The sequence below is a fragment of the Rhinatrema bivittatum genome, chromosome 8 (genome assembly GCF_901001135.1).
Source record: "Rhinatrema bivittatum chromosome 8, aRhiBiv1.1, whole genome shotgun sequence".
NCBI lineage: Eukaryota > Metazoa > Chordata > Amphibia > Gymnophiona > Rhinatrematidae > Rhinatrema > Rhinatrema bivittatum.
The window spans coordinates 207,068,194-207,090,937 of NC_042622.1; the positions used below are offsets into that span (position 1 = coordinate 207,068,194).

The 22,744-nt window shown below is 45.5% G+C and overlaps 1 protein-coding gene across 1 annotated transcript in view; it reads right to left on the reverse strand.

The window, feature by feature from the left end:
• TSPOAP1 (TSPO associated protein 1) overlaps positions 1-22,744 on the reverse strand; it is a 1,024,985-nt gene that overhangs the window by 234,931 nt on the left and 767,310 nt on the right. The window contains exon 22 of the mRNA XM_029613537.1: positions 9,498-9,558. Within this exon, the coding sequence (XP_029469397.1) occupies positions 9,498-9,558 (61 nt within the window). The remainder of the gene's footprint in view (positions 1-9,497; positions 9,559-22,744) is intronic.

The following is a 22,744-nucleotide window of genomic DNA, read 5'->3' on the forward strand; positions in this document are numbered from 1 at the left end:
GCATTTTTCTGAGTCGCCATCAAGTCCAGGCGCGGGACACCCCAACGGCGAGAGTGTAGCGACATCGCCTCTTTGGTTAGCTCCCACTCTCCGGGGTCTAGACGCTGATGACTTAGGAAATCCACTTGCATGTTGTCGATTCCAGCTATGTGGGAGGCCTGCAGCCAAGCCAGATGGCGTTCCGCCCATACCATCAACTTGTCCACCTCTGAGGTTACCTGCTGACTCTTCGTTCCCCCGACAATTGATGTAGGCTACTGTCGTCGTGTTGTCGGACAGTACTCGCACCGCTCAATTGCGGACCAGGGGGAGAAACCTCCTTAATGCTAATCGTACCGCTCTTGTTTCCAGGCAATTGATGGACCAATTCGCTTGCTCTCGTGACCATTGGCCCTGAGCCGACTGAGATTGACACACTGCCCCCCCCCAACCGGAGAGGCTGGCATCCGTGGTTACGATCACCCACTGAGGAACCTCGAGATCCATGCCTTGCTATAGGTGGTCTAGGACCAGCCACCAGGGCAGGCTGGTTCTGGTGAACTTGGGGAGTCGCAAAGGGATATGGAACTCCTCTGAAACCGGCTTCCAGCGGGAAAGCAAAGCTCTTTGTAAGGCCGCATATGAGCAAAAGCCCAAGGTACCAAATCCAGAATTGATGTCATAGAACCTGCAGATAATCCCAGACCTTGGGAACTTGCAGGGACAAGAGGTGTTGAACTTGAGCCATTATCTTGACAGCACGCTCACCCCTGAGAAAGACTCTGTCGACCCAATTATTGAAGCATGCCCCCAAGAATTCCAGGACCTGGGAAGGTACTAGGTTGCTCTTGGCATCATTGACCACCCAGCCGAGGGAGCAGAGAAGATGCAGCACTTTTTGAACCGCCAGGCGGCAGTGTTCCTCCAACTTCGCCCGAATGAGCCAGTAGTCCAGATAGGGGTTGACCAGGACCCCCTCCCATTGCAGTGCAGCCGCCACCACGACCACTCTTGGTGAAAGTATGGGGAGCGGTAGCCAAACCGAATGGGAGGGCTTGAAACTGGTAATGGTTCCTGAGGATCATGAACCGCAGGAACCTCTGATGATCCATGCGTATCGCAATATGAAGCCAGGCCTCTGATAAGTCCAGGGAAGCCAGGAATTCTCTGCTGCGTACTGCCGCGATGACAGATCGCAGAGTCTCCATGCGAAAATGCGGAACCTTGAAGGCCTTGTTGATATTCTTCAGGTCTAGGATTGGACGGAATGACACTTCCTTTTTGGGGACCACGAAATAGATGGAGTAGTGGCCTGACCCGCACTCCTCTAGGGGAAAAGGAAGGATGGCACCCAGATCCTCTAGCCTGCGTAGGGTCTGACGTACTATTTGCTTCTTCTCTGGGGAACCGCAGAGGGAAACCAGGAAGTGATCTCGTAGAGGATGAGCAAACTCTAAAGCATAACCGTGTTCGATGACGCTTAGAACCCACTGATCCGATGTGATTCTGACCCATTCCTCGTAAAACAGGGAGAGCCGACCCCCTATCAATGGAACTGAGGAGTGGGCCGGAGCTATCTCATTGTGTGGACTTGGGGCCTGAAGCTCCCTGAGAGAACCCATCTCGGGTGGATCTGTGGCTGCAATAGGAGTGAGCACAAGACTGCGACCTCACCGAAGGGTTTCTCTGCCCAATGGACGCCGGCCTATTCTGACGCAGACGGCACTGACCCCTAAAATGAGCGCGAGAGGGAAAGAAATTCTTGGACCCCCTGGGTCTGTCCTCTGGGAGCTTATGCAGCTTATTGTCCCCCAAGGACTTGATTAGTTGTTCCACATCTTCCCCAAATAAAAATTTGGACTGATCCAGGTACGTACAAGGGAACTTACAATTTGTGTTCACCCAGCAGCAAAGGCAGCTCTTGCTCTTAGTCCCTCAGGATTAAGGCAACTAAACTCATGCTTTGCTTCAAAGGTAAGTTAATTTAACAAACTTCTTTGAAGATTCACACTGCAATTGGATTGACAGTGATCCTCTTGGCTATTGTTTCTAACAATATTTCAGATCGGGGTATCTGAACTTTTGTCAAGGGAAAGGGCCACATACGACATTTGAAATCATCAATGTAGCCGGGGATGTGGGGACAACCCCTACTCAGCCCCTCCCATCCCTAACTTCACTCGCTACTCATATTCCACCCCTTCCTTTCCCTCTCTCTCTTACCCTTCTCATTCACTCCCTTCTTTTTCCTCTCCCTCACACCCTTCTCACCCTCCCTTCACTCACATCTCATTCATTCCCCTTATCCCCTCCATTCCCATCCCTCTCTCCCCATTCCCTCATTCCCACTTTTACCCTCATTTTGTCACTTGGTACCTCCCTTCTCGAGGTTGTTCAGCCCTAGGTTGCTCTCACCAGGGTCCTCCCGTGTTTCCGGCCAAGTTATTACTCCCTGTTTAATGTAATTTTCGAATCTTCTAATGTTTGATGTAAACCGGTGTGATATGACCTGTCATGAATGTCGGTATAAAAAGAATTAAATAAATAAATACATTTCCTTTCCCTCTCACTCACCTTCCTCACTCATTCTCCCACTGCACATCCCCTACCCTTGGCAATCACTCGACTAGCTCCATCTTCAGCTGATGAGACCTGGCCTCCCCATCAGTGACAATTCAGCAACGTGGGTTTTTTCGTTCCACCCATGGGGCCTGGCCTCCCCATGAATGGTGCAAGTTAGCTGATACTTCCTCTGCATTGTCTTTTTTTTTCCCATTTAAGATTTTTATTAGAAACATCATAAACAGAAATAAGTAACATTGCTGAATACAAATGTAAGTACAATAAACATTGAACAAATATGAGTTTCCATGGTGTTATTATGTTATGTTATACCCCCTACCTCCCCCCCCCTTACCTTGCAGAACCCGTTGAAACACATCACCCATAATCAAGACATACACACAGCTCGTCTTAAATGTGAAAATATCTACCATACCCTGGGCACGGAAAGAGAAAACGCCCACCATTTTCAATCTGTAATTAGAGACGCTCGCCAGAGCTGGTAGGGCTGCCAGACCTTCTGGAAAGATGACAATCTATGTTGTTTGTGAGCAGTTATCTTACACATATGATATACCTTATCCACTCTCGCTTTAATAGCCGCCATTGGCGGAGTCCCTGGTCCCTTCCAGAGGCGCGCCATCTCACACCTGGTAGCCGACACTACGAATTTAACAAACCGGGAGTGATATACATCCCCAGACTCAAGGTCCCCATTGAGAAGGGCCTGCTGCGGCATGAGGGCTACCGACACCCCAAGAACTGCCGAGAGCCAAGCTGAAACAGCATCCCAGATCCTAGCGAGCGCAGGACACTCCCACCATAGATGAAAAAAAGTACCCAACGCCCCACAGCCCTTCCAGCATTTGTCTGATGCCTGGGGATAGAGACGATGAAGTCGCTCTGGTGTATAGTGCCAGCGATATAATAGTTTAAATTCGTTTTCAATTAAGGTTGCAGAGATGATACCCTTCCCCATCTTAGAGTAAATATCGTCCCATGCTTCATCATCCAGGGTTACCCCCAGATCTCTCTCCCACGCGGCTACATACGCCGGTGGAGATCGTAAATCCTGATTAAGCAATTTATATATTTTGGACAATAAACTGGGGATCTTATCTACCGCCCTGCAATATGATTCAAATAAAGATACCGGAGCCTGAAGATCTCTCCTCAGACCGGAATGCAAGCAATATGTTTGCAGTTGAAGATAGCGATAACGATCCCAGGGATGCAATCCATATTTGTTCTGAATAGTCTCAAAGGGCAACCACCCATCAGCATCCCATAGATGACCACAGGTAGTTATACCCCTGTCCATCCAGCCTTGAAAAACCTTGTACGCTTTACCATGTAGGAAATCCCCATGATAAAAGGGGGACGAGTTGATGGACCCTATCCGTGTACCCATAAGAACTCTCCGCCAAGTGTACCACATTTGAACAGTATGCTGCATGGGTAGGGACATTTCCTGCATTTTCGGCCAGTCTGATCGTGGCCTCCACACCAGGGAAGCTAGCGGGCGTATCCCCACAATCTCCTGCTCTAGAGCGATCCATGGCTTCCCCCTCCCCGTTCTGTGCCACTCCGCCACTACTCTTAAATGCGCGGCAGCGTGATACCATACCAAATTGGGAACCGCTAGTCCCCCATATAGCTTAGGGCGGAAAAGCACCTTACGGGCCACCCGGGGATGCTTACCCTGCCAGATGTATTTCATAAAGCGCCTCTGCCATTTCACTAATAACACCTCTGGGACCTTAACAGGTAGCGTCTGAAACAAATAACATATTCTAGGCAAAATGTTCATTTTGAAAGCAGCTATGCGCCCTAACCACGATATGTGGTATCTGCTCCACTCTTCCATGTCCCTATATATTTTGGTTAACAAAGGAGGGTAATTAAGAGTGAAAGCATCCCCTTTGCTTCCAATGTAAACCCCCAGATATTTCAGTTTGTCTTTGGCCCAGCGGAAGGGGAAAGCAGTCTGTAGTCCAGAAACCTGGGACCCCGTTAGGGAAATGTTTAAAATCTCAGTTTTATCCCAATTTATAGAATAACCTGACACCTTACTAAAAGATTTAATGAGATCTACGACCACTGGCAGGGATCGCACAGGATTCGTGAGTGTGAGAATCACATCGTCAGCAAACATTGCCAATTTGGATGAGAAGGTCCCCACATCAATGCCAGTGACGGTCGCCGTCTCCCTAATTTTCTGTGCTAGAGGTTCTATGAAGATGGCAAATAATAAGGGGGATAACGGGCACCCCTGTCTCGTACCCCTTTCCACCGGGAAACATGTGGAGTACCCGCCATTCACCTTGATACAAGCTTGAGGTCCCTCGTACAATCTTTGTATCCACTTAATGAAAAACTGTCCAAAACCCATAGAGGCTAGTGTCTGGAAAAGGAACGGCCAATGTACCAGGTCGAAAGCCTTTTCCGCATCCATGGCCATTAACAAAAATGGAAGCTTGCTACGTTTAGCCCACCATAAAGAGTCCATGACTTTCCGAACGTTATCAGAGGCCATACGCCCCGGGATAAATCCCGCTTGATCGGGATGAATCAGAGTGGCAATATAATGATTGAGCGGTTGGCCAAAATCTTGGCCAGTAACTTAAGATCAATATTTAACAGGGAAATGGGCCGATAGGAACCACACTGTGTGGCGTCCCTACCTGGCTTCGCTAAGATAGTAATCCCCGCTACATTGGAATTGGGAGCTAAATGGCCTTCTTCTCTCAGGGCATTAAACATCCTTGCCAGGGGACCCGCAAGTTCGGCTGTGAAACATTGATAGAACCGAGCCGTAAAGCCATCCAATCCAGGAGCTTTGTTTACCTTCAGCTGCTTAATGGTGAGAGATACTTCCAAGGGGGTAATAACTGCATCCAAGGCCGCGCTCTGACTATCCAATAATCGGGGTAAGGAAATATCCCGTAAAAAGGCCTCAATGTCCGCCCCAGCAATAGTGGAGTTTTTTTGGTATAAAGTAGCGTAAAATCTTAAGAAACGAGAACGAATATCCTCGTTGGAAGTAAGAGGGACACCCTGCTCATCTTTAATTTTAGTGATAAGGTTCTGCAGACATTTCACTTTTAACTTATTAGCCAATAGCTTGCCTGCCTTGTTACCCCCTTCAAAATATGTTTGCTCCACCCGCTCCAGAGTAAACGCAATCTGAGCCGCATCCAAGGCTGCCACTTGAGAGCGGCAGTGGACAATCTGTGCCCTCACTGCCTCAGTTGGCGTTAGTTTATGTTGCTGTTCAAGAGTCACTAATTTACTCAGAAGCGCCGCTCGTTCCTGATTCTCGGCTTTCCGTACAAAGGAGGCTCGGGCGATAAGCTCCCCCCTCACTACCGCCTTCAGGCAGTCCCAAACAGTTACAGGAGAGATGTCCGGTGACTCATTAAATTGTAGATACTCCTTGATACGTTGCTTACATATGGACACAAACATTTTATCCTCCAGAAGGCCATCATTTAACTTCCAAAACCTCTGTCCCCGGTCATATAAGGGAAACGCTAAATCCACCCACAGAGGAGCGTGGTCAGACCACGTAATGGCGTCTACTGTAGGTTTGACCACACGGTGAAGAAAACCCCTATCCACAAAAATGTAATCAATCCTCGTATACAAATTATGGGGATTGGAGTAAAAGGTATATTCCCTTCTCTGAGGATAGAAAAAACGCCATGTGTCCTCCAATTGAAAATGATGTAGGAGAGTGATTAAGCTACTCCTGTCCTTTTTGGGAATAGATCCCCTTCCCACAGATGAATCAAGTTTGGGGTTAAGCAAAATGTTACAATCCCCCACCATTAAAAGATGGCCCTCCAGGTGGTTCTGGACAATTCCAAGCAGGTTAGCAAAAAAGGCGGCTTGTCCAGAATTAGGGGCATAAACATTCACCAACGTATATTTTTCCCCCGCCACCAAAATAATAAGTAGAAGAAATCTTCCCACGGGGTCCGCGACACACTTAATTAATTCAAAGGCAAAATCCTTCTGAAACATAATTCCCACCCCGGTGTAGCGGGAGGTCTTGGAGCACGCCGCCCAAAACTGATGGGGATAGTGTGGAGAGCGCATCAGGTGTTCATACCGTCGCTTTAGATGAGTTTCTTGCACCATAGCCACCGCCACATTGCCCCGTTGTAAGTCTTTAAATAGAAGTTTTCGCTTCTGTGGGGAATTTAATCCTTTCACATTCAAGGAAAATAGCCGGAACGTCGCCATAGCAAAGAATTATAATGAAGACACAGGCGTACCTGCCCGGTGTTAAATGGATCCATAGTCCAAGTCCACATATAAAGAACCAAGCCCAAGGTAGAGCTCAAAAACAGGTGCGTGTATCTCACATGGTCCTGCAATAATAAGGAACCCCAACCCCCCCCTCCCCCTTCCCCCCAAAGCGACCGTAGTCGTCGGGCGCAAGGCCCAAAAAGTAGAGGCATGGCACAGCAGAACGCCCGCTGCCCCGCCCGGTGAGAATCGCAGAAGGCAAAAAACAACTTTCAACCATCAACTATGCAGCCATCCAGGAATTGCTGAGAACAGGGACTGAAGAAGTAACCAAGTCCGCCAACCCCCTCAAGTAGGGTCTGCTACCGTTGGGGCCGGATCCGGTGTCGGGGTACGCCGCAATCTCTTTCCGCCTTTACCCATCCTCTGCCATCGCGGTTCCTCCCTCTGGGTACTCGTAGAGGACGGAGAGGCTGGAATATCAGGAGCATTGATCCCCGCTTCCATCAGGCACTTGGCTGCCTCTCTAATAGATTGGGCTTTGTAGGTCCTTCCCTGGCTGGAGAAGCTGATCCCAAAAGGGAACAGCCATCTATAACGGAGTTTTTCTTTCATCAAAATCTCCGTGATGGGTCTCAAATCAGCACGTCTCTTTAAGGTGATAGGCGAGAGGTCAGCATAAATCTGTATCTCGTGGCCATCCAGCGTGATAGTCCCCTGTTTTCGCGCCGCCATAAGCACCCTGTCCTTCACAGCATATTCATGGAAGCAAACTATTATGTCCTTCACTCTGTTTGCTATCCGGGGACCCAGAGCCCTATGTGCCCTCTCGATTTTCACAGTCAGGGGTAGTGCAGGCCCTTCTCCCGCCGGAGGTTCCTGCTTGTGCAGTAGCTCAAGGCAAAGTTTTAGAATGACCTGTGCGCAGTCTGCATATTCCGGCGTATCAGGGACACCGCGGAAACGGAGATTCATTCTACGGCTCCTGTTCTCTAAGTCCTCAACTTTCAGGGATAATTGCTTCAATTCCAGTGAAATATTTTTGTTATCCTCATTAAATGCTTTTACAGCGTCAGCCTGAGCTTCCGTGCGAGTCTCATATTCAAAAATCCTCCGCCCCATGTCACTGACCTCTTCCCGGAGCTCACCCACCACGTCTCTGATCTCTGTCTTAAATGCCTGCAAGTCATGCCGCAGTTCTCTGAACCAGGCTTTGAACTCACCCCTATTAGGGATTTCAGAGTCAGCTACCGCGCTCCGATCTTCCTCCTCCTCCTCCGACAGCTCCGAGGTAGTTGCGGCCGCCATCTTGGATTTTTCGGCCCTCGACTCCCGGTCCACTTTTTGATATGAGAACTTGTGAAAATCGGGCCCTTTTTTGCGGCACGACATGGGCTGGATGCAGGAGACAGAAACGCTGTTTGTATCGCTGGAAATAGGCGCTGGATGGCTGCGGATTTGAGCGATTCCCACCGGTTCAGTCAGGAGCTGTGGATCAGGCTGCCACTCGCTCCGCTGACGTCATCAGCCTCCCCCTCTGCATTGTCTTTTGTTTCCACTGATGGGGCCTGGGAAACTCCGCCAGCCTTTGCTGTCATGTTTTCCACTTCCACTGGCAGGGTCTGAGAAACCCCATCAGCCTTTCTGCTTCCAACACTGCGCATGGAAAAAAAAACCAAACCCAAAACTTCTTATGCAGGCTAGATCCACAGCAGGAAGGTAAATGATGTCGGGCAAGAGAAATATGTTCTGTGGACCATAGTTTGGGGACTCCTGCTTTAGATAATGCCTGTTCAAGTCAATATCTCAGTTCTGTCACACCTCAAACAGTATTTCACTCCTCAAACATACTTGGAATATAAAAGTTTAATGTTTTTAAGAATTCATGTTTGGGTTCTTTCAGAACTCTGAGGTTTATATCATCTGGTCCCAGTGATTTGTTAATCTTTAGTGTGTCAATCTGATTACATCTTCTAACTTTACAGTGATTTGCTTTAGTTGCTTAGAATCATCACCAAAGATTATATCTAGGGTAGATAAGTCTCTAACATCTTCCTCAGTAAAGAATGAGGCAAAGAATTCAATTAGTTTTTCTGCAATTTCCTTATCCTTGTTGAGCACCCCTTTACATCTTAGCCATCTAGCTTCTTAGAAATGTCTTTTTTTTTTTGTTTTTCAAACAGGTCAAGATGCAGCAGGGGGGGGGGGGGCTTTTCTGGGGCCATGCAGTGCTTTTATGTTCTGACCCTGGAAGCAATGGAATTCATGTTAGCATTCTAATGCTCCAGGGGAAATTTGGCTACATCACATGAGGTGTACCTAACTTTTCAGTAGCAGCGCAGCACACAACAAGTTTGCACACTAAGCTATTCATTTGACTGCATAATGCATTGTGCTTAAAAATATCTACAGTACCTGAATATAATCTGCTTCTAAGTTCCTGAAAGAGCGGAATATAAATCAAAAGAACTAGGAAAAACACACATGGAACTTTCAAGTTCTGTACATTTCTTCCATTTTTGCTGTGCTAACCTGTATATTGCGTGCAAATGGATTAGCACAGTTTAGTGAACAGGGCCCAAAATTAGGGGACTAATCCCTTTGAAAAATGACTTCTTACTATAAGTTTTCTGTAGCTTGTCCCAAGTAAATATTTCTATCCTAGATATTGCGCCTTATTTTTAGAGAACTCAAGAACTTACCTGAAATGGAATCTACTGAAGGGCCTGGAAGTTGTAACTTGGGATCTCCTCTGACACCCATCTGAAAGAAGTGTTAGTATATATGTTACTGTGTTAAGTTAATGGCTGCTTGTAATGTTACTGACAGAAACAATTCTTGCACCACAAAAATAAATGGCACAATTCACTTAAAATGTTCAAAACATTACATCAGAAACAAAAAGCAACTAACTAAAATGCAATATTTTTCTTCTCTGTCATTCCAAAATATACCAAGGTAAGAAAGCTGGTTAGTATCAACTAAGTGTTATTTTGGTGGATTGCAGCAACAAATGTTAGAGCAAATGTAGCTGAGATAAGCTCTTCTTTTATGCAAAAATCCCCCGTTCTATATAAGGCTGGATATCTGCCAAAAGACTATTATACTGCAAAAAAGGTTGTGATGCTCTATGCTAAGAAAACAGTGAACTGTCTCTCTCTGGTACATGTTAGGATTCAGCACCTGTCCTGTACATAGTTTTGCACATAGAACCATGAGAAAACTGTAGTATCTGCCAAGTTGATAGAACTGAGCAAAGAAAAGACATACAGCCAAGCAAAGGTGGGTGTGTGCCTATGTCTGTGCATCATATCTAAGCTCACATCTGGATAAGCAAAGAAAAAAAACAACTAACTTTGAGCAATATGTTGTGCAGTAACTATCCATATATGGCCTTCTGTATTAGGTTTGGAGAAGTGGATGTGAAGTTTTCTAGATGTATGCATTAGGGACAAATAGCTTCCCTTTGTGTGAAAGCATGATCAGTAGTCAGTGACTGTAAGAAGGCTGCACTGGATATCAGTGAAAAGAACTTTAACTCCATTACAGAGATACATAGCAAGCATGAAGTGGCAGATGCAGTTGACACTTAGATGAAGGTGCAGAGTGGAAATCTTCAAAGACAAGAAACTAACCACAAGCTTCAAAAGACAAGTTTCAAAGAGAAATACAGAAAACTAGACTAGCTTGTATGAATGTGCCAGAAATGCAAGGCTATGAGCTTAAAAGAAGAACACATAAGAGATTGGGTAGATTCCTTGCCAAGGGCTGAGCCCAACCAGGTCAGCGTGTTACACCTGACAAATACCAAAGAATCTCAGGTACCTTCCCACTGAGCGTGCACTTGCAAGTCACCGCCTGGAGAACAAGGAAGGCATTCTCTCAGGAAAGTGGCAAGCTTCTGCTAGGCCATGTGTATATATTTGTATGCCTTTTAGCTAGGGAAACATTTACTGCTCTGCATCACTTGTATAATTTGTGTATGTCTACAGCCATTTTTATAAGTGGCTGGTTTGTTATATCATTGCAAACAATAGAGCTGCTTACTTATAACACTAAGTAGTCAAGAGTTATTTCCTTTTGGGTTGTTTCTGTTGTGGTCTTCCATCCCCTTTCACTCATAACCCCACCACTCGGTTCCACCTAAGACACCTTGCTATTCCTACAACCAGAGGGTATAACTTGCCAGTTAAAAAGCAGTCATTGCAGGACCAGAAGACAAAAAGAAATACTAAAATCAAAGACTACCAAGGGAGCATCCTGATCCTTAACTTCCAGCTAGAGCTAAAGATTAGCTAATTCAATGAGAGATAGCAAATGTTGCTTACCTGCAACAGGTGTTCTCACAGGACAGCAGGATGTTAGTTCTCACATATGGGCGACATCATAGGATGGAGCCCAATCATGGAACACTTTTGTGAAAGTTTCTAGAACTTTGACTGGCACCTACTAGCATGCCCAGCATGGCACTAAACCTGCAGCCAGCAGGGGTCCCCCTTCAGTCTTGTTTAAAGCTATAGGAAGTGCTGAAAAATAAAATAAGAAAACGAACCCAACACAGCGGGGTGGCGGGTGGGTTTCATGAGGACTAACATCCCTGCTGTCCTGTGAGAACACCTGTTACAGGTAAGCAACATTTGCTTTCTCACAGGACAAGCAGGATGGTAGTCCTCACATATGGGGGATGGTAGTCCTCACATATGGGGGAAATATAGGGAAAAATAACCCATGCTATAATTACACAATGTTGGGTTCCATATTAGGTGCTACAACCCAAGAAAGAGATCTATTTATTTATTTATTTTTAAATTTTTTATATACCGGTGATCCTGTATACAATACCAATTGCACCGGTTTACATGGAACTGAACAATCATCTCATGGGAGATACACATAGGTGTCATAGTGGAAAACACATTGAAATCGTCAGTAGTGTGCTGCGGCAGTCAAAAAAGCAAACAGAATGTTGGGAATTATTAGAAAGGGAATGGTGAATAAAACGGAAAATGTCATAATGCCTCTGTATCGCTCCATGGTGAGACCGCACCTTGAATACTGTGTACAATTCTGGTCGCCACATCTCAAATAACATATAATTGCGATCGAGAAGGTACAGAGAAGGGCTACCAAAATGATAAGGGGAATGGAACAACTCCCCTATGAGGAAAGACTAAAGAGGTTAGGACTTTTCAGCTTGGAGAAGAGACGACCGAGGGGGGATATGATAGAGGTGTTTAAAATCATGAGCGGTCTAGAATGGGTAGATGTGAATCGGTTATTTACTCTTTCGGATAGTAGAAAGACTAGGGGGCACTCCATGAAGTTAGCATGGGGCACATTTAAAACTAATCAGAGAAAGTTCTTTTTTACTCAACGCACAATTAAACTCTGGAATTTGTTGCCAGAGGATGTGGTTAGTGCAGTTAGTATAGCTGTGTTTAAAAAAGGATTGGATAAGTTCTTGGAGGAGAAGTCCATTACCTGCTATTAAGTTCACTTAGAGAATAGCCACTGCCATTAGCAATGGTAACATGGAATAGACTTAGGTTTTGGGTGCCTGCCAGGTTCTTGTGGCCTGGATTGGCCACTGTTGGAAACAGGATGCTGGGCATGATGGACCCTTGGTCTGACCCAGTATGGCATTTTCTTATGTTCTTACCGAGCTGAGGATGTCCGAGAAACACACTAAATGTACCCAAGATGTGCAATAGGCACAAAGACTGGGGTGGAATTTGGTAGAGGGCATCCTGAACCCTAACGGGCAGGCAGAAGGGTGATGGTACGTCAAGTTGTAAAAAGGTTGCGCAAGAGATTGGCCGAAGATGGAATCTTGTCTTCTGGCCTTGTCTAAGCAATAATGGGCTGTAAAGGTATGGAGAGAACTCCAGGTAGCAGCCCTGCAAATGTCAGGAAGCGGCACCGAGCATAGGTGTGCTACTGAAGTCGCCATGGCCCTGACAGAGTGTGCTTTAACATGGTCTTGAAGCTGAATGCCTGCTTGCTGATAGCAAAGGATTTGCAGTCCGCTAACCAGGAGGAGAGAGTCTGCTTACCCACAGGCTGCCCCAATTTGATGGAATGGAAAGAGACAAACAATTGAGTGCTTTTCCTGTGGGCAGCTGTACGGTCTAGATAGGATGCTAGAGCCCGTTTACAATCAAGGGTATGCAGAACCTGTTCTCCAGGATTGGAGTGGGGCCTGGGAAAGAAGGTAGGTAGTATAATGGATTAATTAATGTGAAAGGCCGATACTACCTTAGGTAAGAACTTAGGGTGAGTGTGGAGGACTGCCTGGACCTGCAGAAGTTTAGTTTAAGGCGGATAGGTGATGAGGGCCTGTAATTCACTAACTCTGCGAGCAGATGTGATTGCGAAAAGAAAAATCACTTTCCATGTGAGATAGCGAAGATCACAGGATTGGAGAGGCTCGAATGGTGGTTTCATGAGCCGACCCAAACCAGATTGAGGTCCCAAGAAGGGGCCAGAGGACACAGTGGAGGCTTGAGGTGAAGCAAGCCTTTCAGAAAACATGTTATGAGGGGTTGTACCAAAATAGGAAATGACCCTGACACCTTTACGGAATGCAACCACCGCACTGACATGCATTCTGATGGAGGAAGTTTTTAGACCTGATTCTGACAAGTGCCAGAGATAGTCTAGAAACTTTGTGGTGGAACAGGTAAAGGGATCAAGGGATTGAGAAGAACACCATGACTTAAACCTGTTCCATTTATAGAGGTAAGACTTTCTCGTGGAAGGCTTCTGTGAAGCAATCAGGACACGGGAAACTGGCTCCGAAAGGTTAAGTCGCTGAAGAATTAACCTTTCAACATCCAGGCCGTCAGGGACAAAGCTTGAAGATTGGGGTGGCGTAGGCACCCGTCGTTCTGAGTGATCAGAAGCATGTCCATTCCCAAGGGAATTTGCCTGCGAATGGAGAGATCCTGAAGTATTGGAAACCACACTTGGCGAGGCCAGTGAGGTGCTATCAGGATCATGCATCCTTTGTCCTGACGTAACTTCACGAGAGTCTTTGATAGAAGTGGAAGTGGAGGGAATGCATATAGGAGACCGGTTGCCCATGAGAGGGAGAACGCATCTTTTGGCTGAGAGTGTTGGCTGCGAGGAAGAGAGCAAAAGTTCTCTACTTTGCGGTTTTGAGGTGATGCAAAGAGGTTTATGCGAGGATAACCCCAACGTTGGAATACTGAGTTCGCTACCGTGGGGCTGAGGGACCACTCATGCGGATGGAAAGCGCGACTTAGCTTGTCCGCCAACACATTGTCCACTCCCAGCAAGTAGGTGGCCTTGAGGTACATCGAATTGGAGAGGGACTCCGCCCATATCTGTGCAGCTTCCTGACTCAGTAGGTAGGAGCCCGTCCCTCCCTGTTTGTTGATGTACCACATGGCCACCTGGATGTCCGTCTGAATCAGAATGACCTGATTGGAAAGGCAATCCTGAAAGAACCTGAGATCATATCTGATTGCTCGCAGCTCCAGGAAATTGATTTGGTGTTTGGCTTCCTCTGGAGACCAAGTTCCTTACTTATTTATTTATTTTATTTATTTAGCATTTTTATATACCGAGGTTCTAGAGACAGAATCACTAAGCACTTCGGTTTACATATAACTATTAAAATGACTGACTTGAGTCTTACAGGGAACAGGAAATACAGAACTTGGATATACAATTAAACTCAAAATGACATAGAGCCTTTAAATAACAGAAATAGAAAATGAATGGTAATAAAAACATGTAACAGGCGATTGTATGAGAAAAGAGCAAAATGAGATATTATCTGTGGTTGTTTGGTAATGAAAACATGAAAATTTGCATCCTTGTGTCTGAAAATCGGCAACATGGGCTCCCCAGCCGAGGATGGAAGCATTGGTGGTGAGAATTATTTGAGGGTCTGGAGCCTGGAAGGGTAGGCCTTGGAGGAGATTGATCTGATTTTGCCACCAGGCTAGAGACTGACGAAGTGAGTCAGTGATATGGACAGTTGTCGATAGAGGTTGGACGGAGGGAGTCCATTGTGACCTCAGAGTCCACTGCATGACTCTCATGGCCAAGCGGGTCATTGGGGTAACCTGTACTGAGGACGCCATATGTCCCAGCAGGATAAGGAAGTGGCGTGCAGTCATGCGGTGCTGAGACTGTAGCTGGTGTGCGAGAGAGATGAGAGAGAGAGCTCGCTGTCGAAGCAGAAATGCCTTTGCCTGCAAGGTGTCCAAGTCTGCCCCTGTGAATGATAAAGTTTGAGAAGGGACTAAGCAAGATTTCGCGTAGTTGCCGAGAAATCCGAGTGTGTAAAGTAAGACGTAGAGACGAAAGAGCAGCTTGCTGAGTGGGTGCCCTGATCAACCAATCGTCTAGATAGGGGTAGACGTGAACACCTTGAGTCCTGAGGAAGGCTGATACTACTATGAGGCACTTGGTGAAGACTCGTGGCGCAGATGCCAGGCCGAATGGAAGCACTCGGTACTGATAGCGCTTGGGGCCTACCAGAAATCTCAGGAAACTGTGATGAGATGGAGTTATCGCAATGTGTGTGTACGCGTCTTGGAGATCAAGAGAGCAGAGCCAGTCTCCTTTTTGCAGAAGAGGAAGGAGGAAACCCAAGGTTACCATCTTGAACTTTTCTCGGTGGAAGTACTTGAGGGCACGTAGGTCCAGAATTGGACAAACGCCGCCTGATTTTTTTGGGATTAGAAAGTAACGGGAATAGAATCCTAGGCCTTGTTGGGAGGAGGGCACTGGCTCTATTGCTCTGGACTGGAGGAGGAGGGAGACCTCCTGCTCCAGGAATAGTGAATGGTTGGATGTTCTCCACGTCGGTAGAGGTGCGGAGTCCGGTGGGATGGAGAGAAAGTTCAGGTGATAACCCTGAGAAATTATGGCAAGGACCCATTGGTCTGAGGTGATTGTATGCCACCTGTTGTTGAAATGGCACAATCGGCCTCCCACTGGTATCTGAGGCAGTGTGTCTAAAATATTAGACATCAATAAGACGCTTGTCCGCACGTATTTCACACAAGGATATGACACAGAATTTAGTTAGAACAAATATAAATTTAATATTGCATATCCTTGGAAGCACAGATGCCAGACCTTCTTCAATATAGGCAGAGCATTACTGTGTCTTACAGTCTCTTATGAAAGCTGCATTATATAGTTTCAAACCATACATAGAAAATGCATAAGAACATAAGAAAATGCCATACTGGGTCAGACCAAGGGTCCATCAAGCCCAGCATCCTGTTTCCAACAGTGGACAATCCAAGCCATAAGAACCTGGCAAGTACCCAAAAACTAAGTCTATTCCATGTTACAATTGCTAATGGCAGTGGCTATTCTCTAAGTGAACTTAATAGCAGGTAATGGACTTCTCCTCCAAGAACTTATCCAATCCTTTTTTAAACACAGCTATACTAACTGCACTAACCACATCCTCTGGCAACAAATTCCAGAGTTTAATTGTGCGTTGAGTAAAAAAGAACTTTCTCCGATTAGTTTTAAATGTGCCCCATGCTAACTTCATGGAGTGCCCCCTAGTCTTTCTACTATCCGAAAGAGTAAATAACCGATTCACATCTACCCGTTCTAGACCTCTCATGATTTTAAACACCTCTACATTATCCCCCCTCAGTCGTCTCTTCTCCAAGCTGAAAAGTCCTAACCTCTTTAGTCTTTCCTCATAGGGGAGTTGTTCCATTCCCCTTATCATTTTGGTAGCCCTTCTCTGTACCTTCTCCATCGCAATTATATCTTTTTTGAGATGTGGCGACCAGAATTGTACACAGTATTCAAGGTGCGGTCTCACCATGGAGCGATACAGAGGCATTATGACATTTTCCGTTTTATTCACCATTCCCTTTCTAATAATTCCCAACATTCTGTTTGCTTTTTTGACTGCCGCAGCACACTGTACCGACGATTTCAATGTGTTATCCACTATGACACCTAGATCTCTTTCTTGGGTTGTAGCACCTAATATGGAACCCAACATTATGTAATTATAGCATGGGTTATTTTTCCCTATATGCATCACCTTGCACTTATCCACATTAAATTTCATCTGCCATTTGGATGCCCGATTTTCCAATCTCACAAGGTCTTCCTGCAATTTATCACAATCTGCTTGTGATTTAACTACTCTGAACAATTTTGTGTCATCTGCAAATTTGATTATCTCACTCGTCGTATTTCTTTCCAGATCATTTATAAATATATTGAAAAGTAAGGGTCCCAATACAGATCCCTGAGGCACTCCACTGTCCACTCCCTTCCACTGAGAAAATTTCCCATTTAATCCTACTCTCTGTTTCCTGTCTTTTAGCCAGTTTGCAATCCACGAAAGGACATCGCCACCTATCCCATGACTTTTTACTTTTCCTAGAAGCCTCTCATGAGGAACTTTGTCAAACGCCTTCTGAAAATTCAAGTATACTATATCTACTGGTTCACCATTATCCACATGTTTGTTAACTCCTTCAAAAAAGTGAAGCAGATTTGTAAGGCAAGACTTGCCCTGGGTAAAGCCATGCTGACTTTGTTCCATTAAACCATGTCTTTCTATATGTTCTGTGATTTTGATGTTTAGAACACTTTCCACTATTTTTCCTGGCACTGAAGTCAGGCTAACCGGTCTGTAGTTTCCCGGATCGCCCCTGGAGCCCTTCTTAAATATTGGGGTTACATTTGCTATCCTCCAGTCTTCAGGTACAATGGATGATTTTAATGATAAGTTACAAATTTTTACTAATAGGTCTGAAATTTCATTTTTTAGTTCCTTCAGAACTCTGGGATGTATACCATCCGGTCTGGGTGATTTACTACTCTTCAGTTTGTCAATCAGGCCTACCACATCTTCTAGGTTCACCGTGATTTGATTCAGTCCATCCGAATCATTACCCATGAAAACCTTCTCCATTACGGGTACCTCCCCAACATCCTCTTCAGTAAACACCGAAGCAAAGAAATCATTTAATCTTTCCGCGATGGCCTTATCTTCTCTATGTGCCCCTTTAACCCCTCGATCATCTAACGGTCCAACTGACTCCCTCACAGGCTTTCTGCTTCGGATATATTTTAAAAAGTTTTTACTGTGAGTTTTTGCCTCTACAGCCAACTTCTTTTCAAATTCTCTCTTAGCCTGTCTCTTAGCCTGTCTTATCAATCATTTAACTTGCCAATGTTTATGCTTTATGTGAGAGGATTACTTACGCAATATGACAGTGTAATAGAAACTGGCTGCTGCTCTCTATGCAGCACTCAAAAACAGAAGCAGGGCCCGGCTGAGGAGCTGCTTGTGGCTTTTATTTACAAGGTTGACGAGACTGGGCCTTTTGGAAAGGTCTCGTGGAACGAGTTCTAGACGTGGTGGATAGGACTTCTTTGGACGGAAGAATGACTTTTTAGTATCCTTCCTGAAAGGCTGTTTGAAGGAATACTCAGAAGGCATCAGAGAGAGCTGGCGAAGGGTCTCATGATCTTCCTTGAGTTCCGCCACCGTCCGCTGAATCTGTTCACCAAACAGATTGTTTCCTATGCAGGGCAGATCAGATAATCTGCCTTGTACTTCAGGGCGCAAGTCCGAAGATTTGAGCCAGGCCCATCGTCTTGCCGAAATAGCAGTTGCAGATACCCTGGAAGCGGTGTCGAAGATATCATAAGAGGATCTTATTTCAAGCTTCCCTGCCTCGAAACCCTTGTGTACCAGGGTTTCAAGCTGTTCCTGGAATTGCTGAGGCAGGGACTCTGCAAAGTCCTGTATCTGCTTGAATAAGACCCTGTTGTACTGGGTCATATACAGCTGGTAGGAGGCGATCAGAGATGAGCATTGATCCCTGGAAGACACGCCGGCCAATGGCGTCCAGGAATTTCTGTTCCTTACCTGGGGGAAAGGAAGATTGGGGTTTTGATCTTTTTGCCTTCTTTTGGGCAGATTGTACAACCACAGATTGGTGATCCAGCTGAGGTTTCTGGAATCCTGAGGCTGACTGGACCAAATAAGTGGTATCAGCTTTTCTGTTGACTGGACCAACAGAACCAAGGTGTTCCCAGTTCTTTTTGAGGAGATCCGAAAGAACCTGGTGAATAGGGATGGAGGTTATTTCTTTCCTTGGGAGCATCCAGGAATTGTAACAGCTCCATCATTTGGTGCCTATCATCTTGCTCAGTCTGTAATCAGAAGGGAACCAATTCAGACATTTCCTTCACAAAATGTATGAAGGACAAGTCCTCTGGAGGAGAACGCTTCCTACTTTGAGTAGGAGAAGGTGGCGATGGTAAATCATCGGAGTCTTGAGATGAATATTCAGTCCAGGTGTCAAAGGGATCAGCACCTGTCCCTGTAGGAACTCCTTCCTCCCTATCTTCCCATATCTTCCTGCCCAGCACATTTCGCCCTTCTCCTGGCTCCTCGCCAGCAGAAAAGCCTTCAGTCCAATCCAGAGTCTCCCTCACTATTTACCAGCAGCAGATGAGGGCAAGAAGCCCTGAGGAGGAGAGGATGAGGCGGCAGTAGATTTATATAGCACTCACCTCTCTCCCTCATGTTTCTGCTTTTACATCCAGGCCCCATGGGCTGAAGAAAGCATCAGCAGCCTCACTAGCAGGCCAGGTAGGGGAAGATAATGTTGATGAGCTGCCGGGCCCATATAAATAGGAATTGGTGGTATCTCTCTCTGAGCTTGGTGAAGGATGAGAACAACCTCCCACTGGGCCAGGAAGAAGAGAAGGAAGCGAGTAGTTTTCGGTTACACCCAATAAAGGAGAAATCAGTCAACCCCTGCCCAGACTAAGAAGGAAAGAGCAGCCTTCTGCTGGCTCTGCAACTCATCTCCTGGGACATTGTGACACACTAGTGTGTCCCGACACACCTGTTGAGAACCACTGGTCTAGTAGTTAGAGCGGCACCATGCAAATCAGGGAAGCCAGGGTTCAGATCCCGCTGGCACTCCTTGTAATCTTGGCCATGTCATTTCACCCTCCCTCAGGTACACCTGTAGGGGCCTATTTACTCAAGGTTTTCTTCTATTTGTGTCTATGGGAAAAATGCTTTGTAAATTAGACCCTTCGATTGTAAACTCTCTGGGGACAGCTAAATATCTACAGTACCCGAATGTAGTCTGCTATGAAGTGACTAACCGGTCAAGACAGGAGGAATATAAGTCAAAAATTTAAATAATTGTCTCCTATTTACCCCATCCATCCCACTCATGATCTTCTCAGCTTTCAACTTATCCCCCCTTTCAGCTTGGAGAAGAGATAACTAAGGAATCCTAATCTGTTGAGTGTTTCATAAGGGAGCTGTTCCATCCTCTATCCTCCACTGCTTCCCTAAGCCCTCAATGTGTTGTTCCATCCATCAATCTCCTGATATGTGGTTCCCTTCTCCCCAACACCCAGCCCCATTCCAACTCTCTCCTATCTCCCAATCACTCACTTCCTCCCAACCATTTCATTCACCCACTCTGTTCTACCATACCATCCAGTCTGACTCACTCACCCCATCATATCTGCTCCAATTCCTTTTCCCAAATTCTTCTTATATTCTCCCTCACCATCCTCTCTCTGATTCCTAATACCTTATCTAGTGTTCCCTCATACACTCTCCCCATCATACCTCCAAGCTTTCACTCACCCATCTCACTTGTGTGCCCCCCTCTCTTCTACCTTTTACCCTCCCAATCACTACCCCTGGCTTTCTGTCATATATCCACTCTCATCATACCTCTGCTCTTTGAAACCCTCTTCTACCTCACTCTCTTTTCCCCTTTACCACCTCTGGCTCTCTCTCCCAAATACCCTCCCATTACCAGCCATTACCACATTTGGCTTCCCTCCCATACACACACATGCCTCTAGCTTTCTGTCTCACTTGCATACTCTTTCCACCAGCTTTCATACATCCCCCTACTCTGGCTCTCTCATCATCTAAATTCCACCCCTCCCCCTCCCCCATCATCTGTTGCTGAATATATTGGATCTGCAGCCCATGGGGAGGAAAAAGGTGTCTAGTTAGGCTTATACATTTTATGTAACAACTAGTTATTTGTCTACTTTGTCTTATACAATGATAAGAAACATACAACTAGCATTATCAGGTTGGGCTTATATTTGCTAATAAAGATACAGTTCTAATATTTATTTATTTATTTTATATACAGACATTCGATTAGAGATCAGTTTGCATTCAGGTACTGTAGGTATATCCCTATCCCCAGAGGGCTTACAATCAGTTTTGTACCTGACACAATGGAGGGTAGATTGACTTGCCTAAGGTCACAATAAGCGACAGACAGAGTTGAACCCTGGTCTCCTGGTTCGTAGCCCATTGCTCTAACCATTCGGCTATTCCTCCTCCCAGGATATCTGGAGAGAAGCTAATAGAGGTGAGGGGAGGGGGGAAATTAGAGAGGGGAAGTAAGGAAGTTCGTTAAATGCCTGTTGGAATAGCCAATCGTTTTTTGAACATATGTGGGTTAGGTTCCAGACGTAATGTAGGTGGAATTGAGTTCCAAATAGTGGATCCTGCAATAGATAGCGCCCGATCCTTTGTGGAGCTGAGGCATGAGAGTTTGGGAGCAGGTATGTGAATGATCTCTTTGTAGGCGGATCTGGTAGGTCTGTTAGAGGAGTGGAAAAAGATATCTAACCAGTCTTCTTTTTTGTATGCCTAGTACACTACTTCATGTTTTCCATAATAAGCTGAGTAATAATTACTAGAACCAAAAGAAAAATAAGAACATAAGAAAATGCCATACTGGGTCAGACCAAGGGTCCATCAAGCCCAGCATCCTGGTTCCAACAGTGGCCAATCCAGGCCATAAGAACCTGGCAAGTACCCAAAAACTAAGTCTATTCCATGTAACCATTACTAATGGCAGTGGCTATTCTTTAAGTGAACTTAATAGCAGGTAATGGACTTCTTCTCCAAGAACTTATCCAATCCTTTTTTAAACATAGCTATACTAATTGCACTAACCACATTCTCTGGCAACAAATTCCAGAGTTTAATTGTGCGTTGAGTAAAAAAGAACTTTCTCCGATTAATTTTAAATGTGCCCCATGCTAACTTCATGGAGTGCCCCCTAGTCTTTCTACTATCCGAAAGAGTAAATAACCGATTCACATCTACCCGTTCTAGACCTCTCATGATTTTAAACACCTCTATCATATCCCCCCTCAGTCGTCTCTTCTCCAAGCTGAAAAGTCCTAACCTCTTTAGTCTTTCCTCATAGGGGAGGAGTTCCATTCCCCTTATTTTGGTAGCCCTTCTCTGTACCTTCTCCATCGCAATTATATCTTTTTTGAGATGCGGCGACCAGAATTGTACACAGTATTCAAGGTGCGGTCTCACCATGGAGCGATACAGAGGCATTATGACATTTTCTGTTTTATTCACCATTCCTTTTCTAATAATTCCCAACATTCTGTTTGCTTTTTTGACTGCCGCAGCACACTGCACCGACGATTTCAATGTGTTATCCACTATGACACCTAGATCTCTTTTTTGGGTTGTAGCACCTAATATGGAACCCAACATTGTGTAATTATAGCATGGGTTATTTTTCCCTATATGCATCACCTTGCACTTATCCACATTAAATTTCATCTGCCATTTGGATGCCCAATTTTCCAGTCTCACAAGGTCTTCCTGCAATTTATCACAATCTGCTTGGGATTTAACTACTCTGAACAATTTTGTGTCATCTGCAAATTTGATTATCTCACTCGTCGTATTTCTTTCCAGATCATTTATAAATATATTGAACAGTAAGGGTCCCAATACAGATCCCTGAGGCACTCCACTGTTCACTCCCTTCTACTGAGAAAATTGCCCATTTAATCCTACTCTCTGTTTTCTGTCTTTTAGCCAGTTTGCAATCCAGGAAAGGACATCGCCACCTATCCCATGACTTTTTACTTTTCCTAGAAG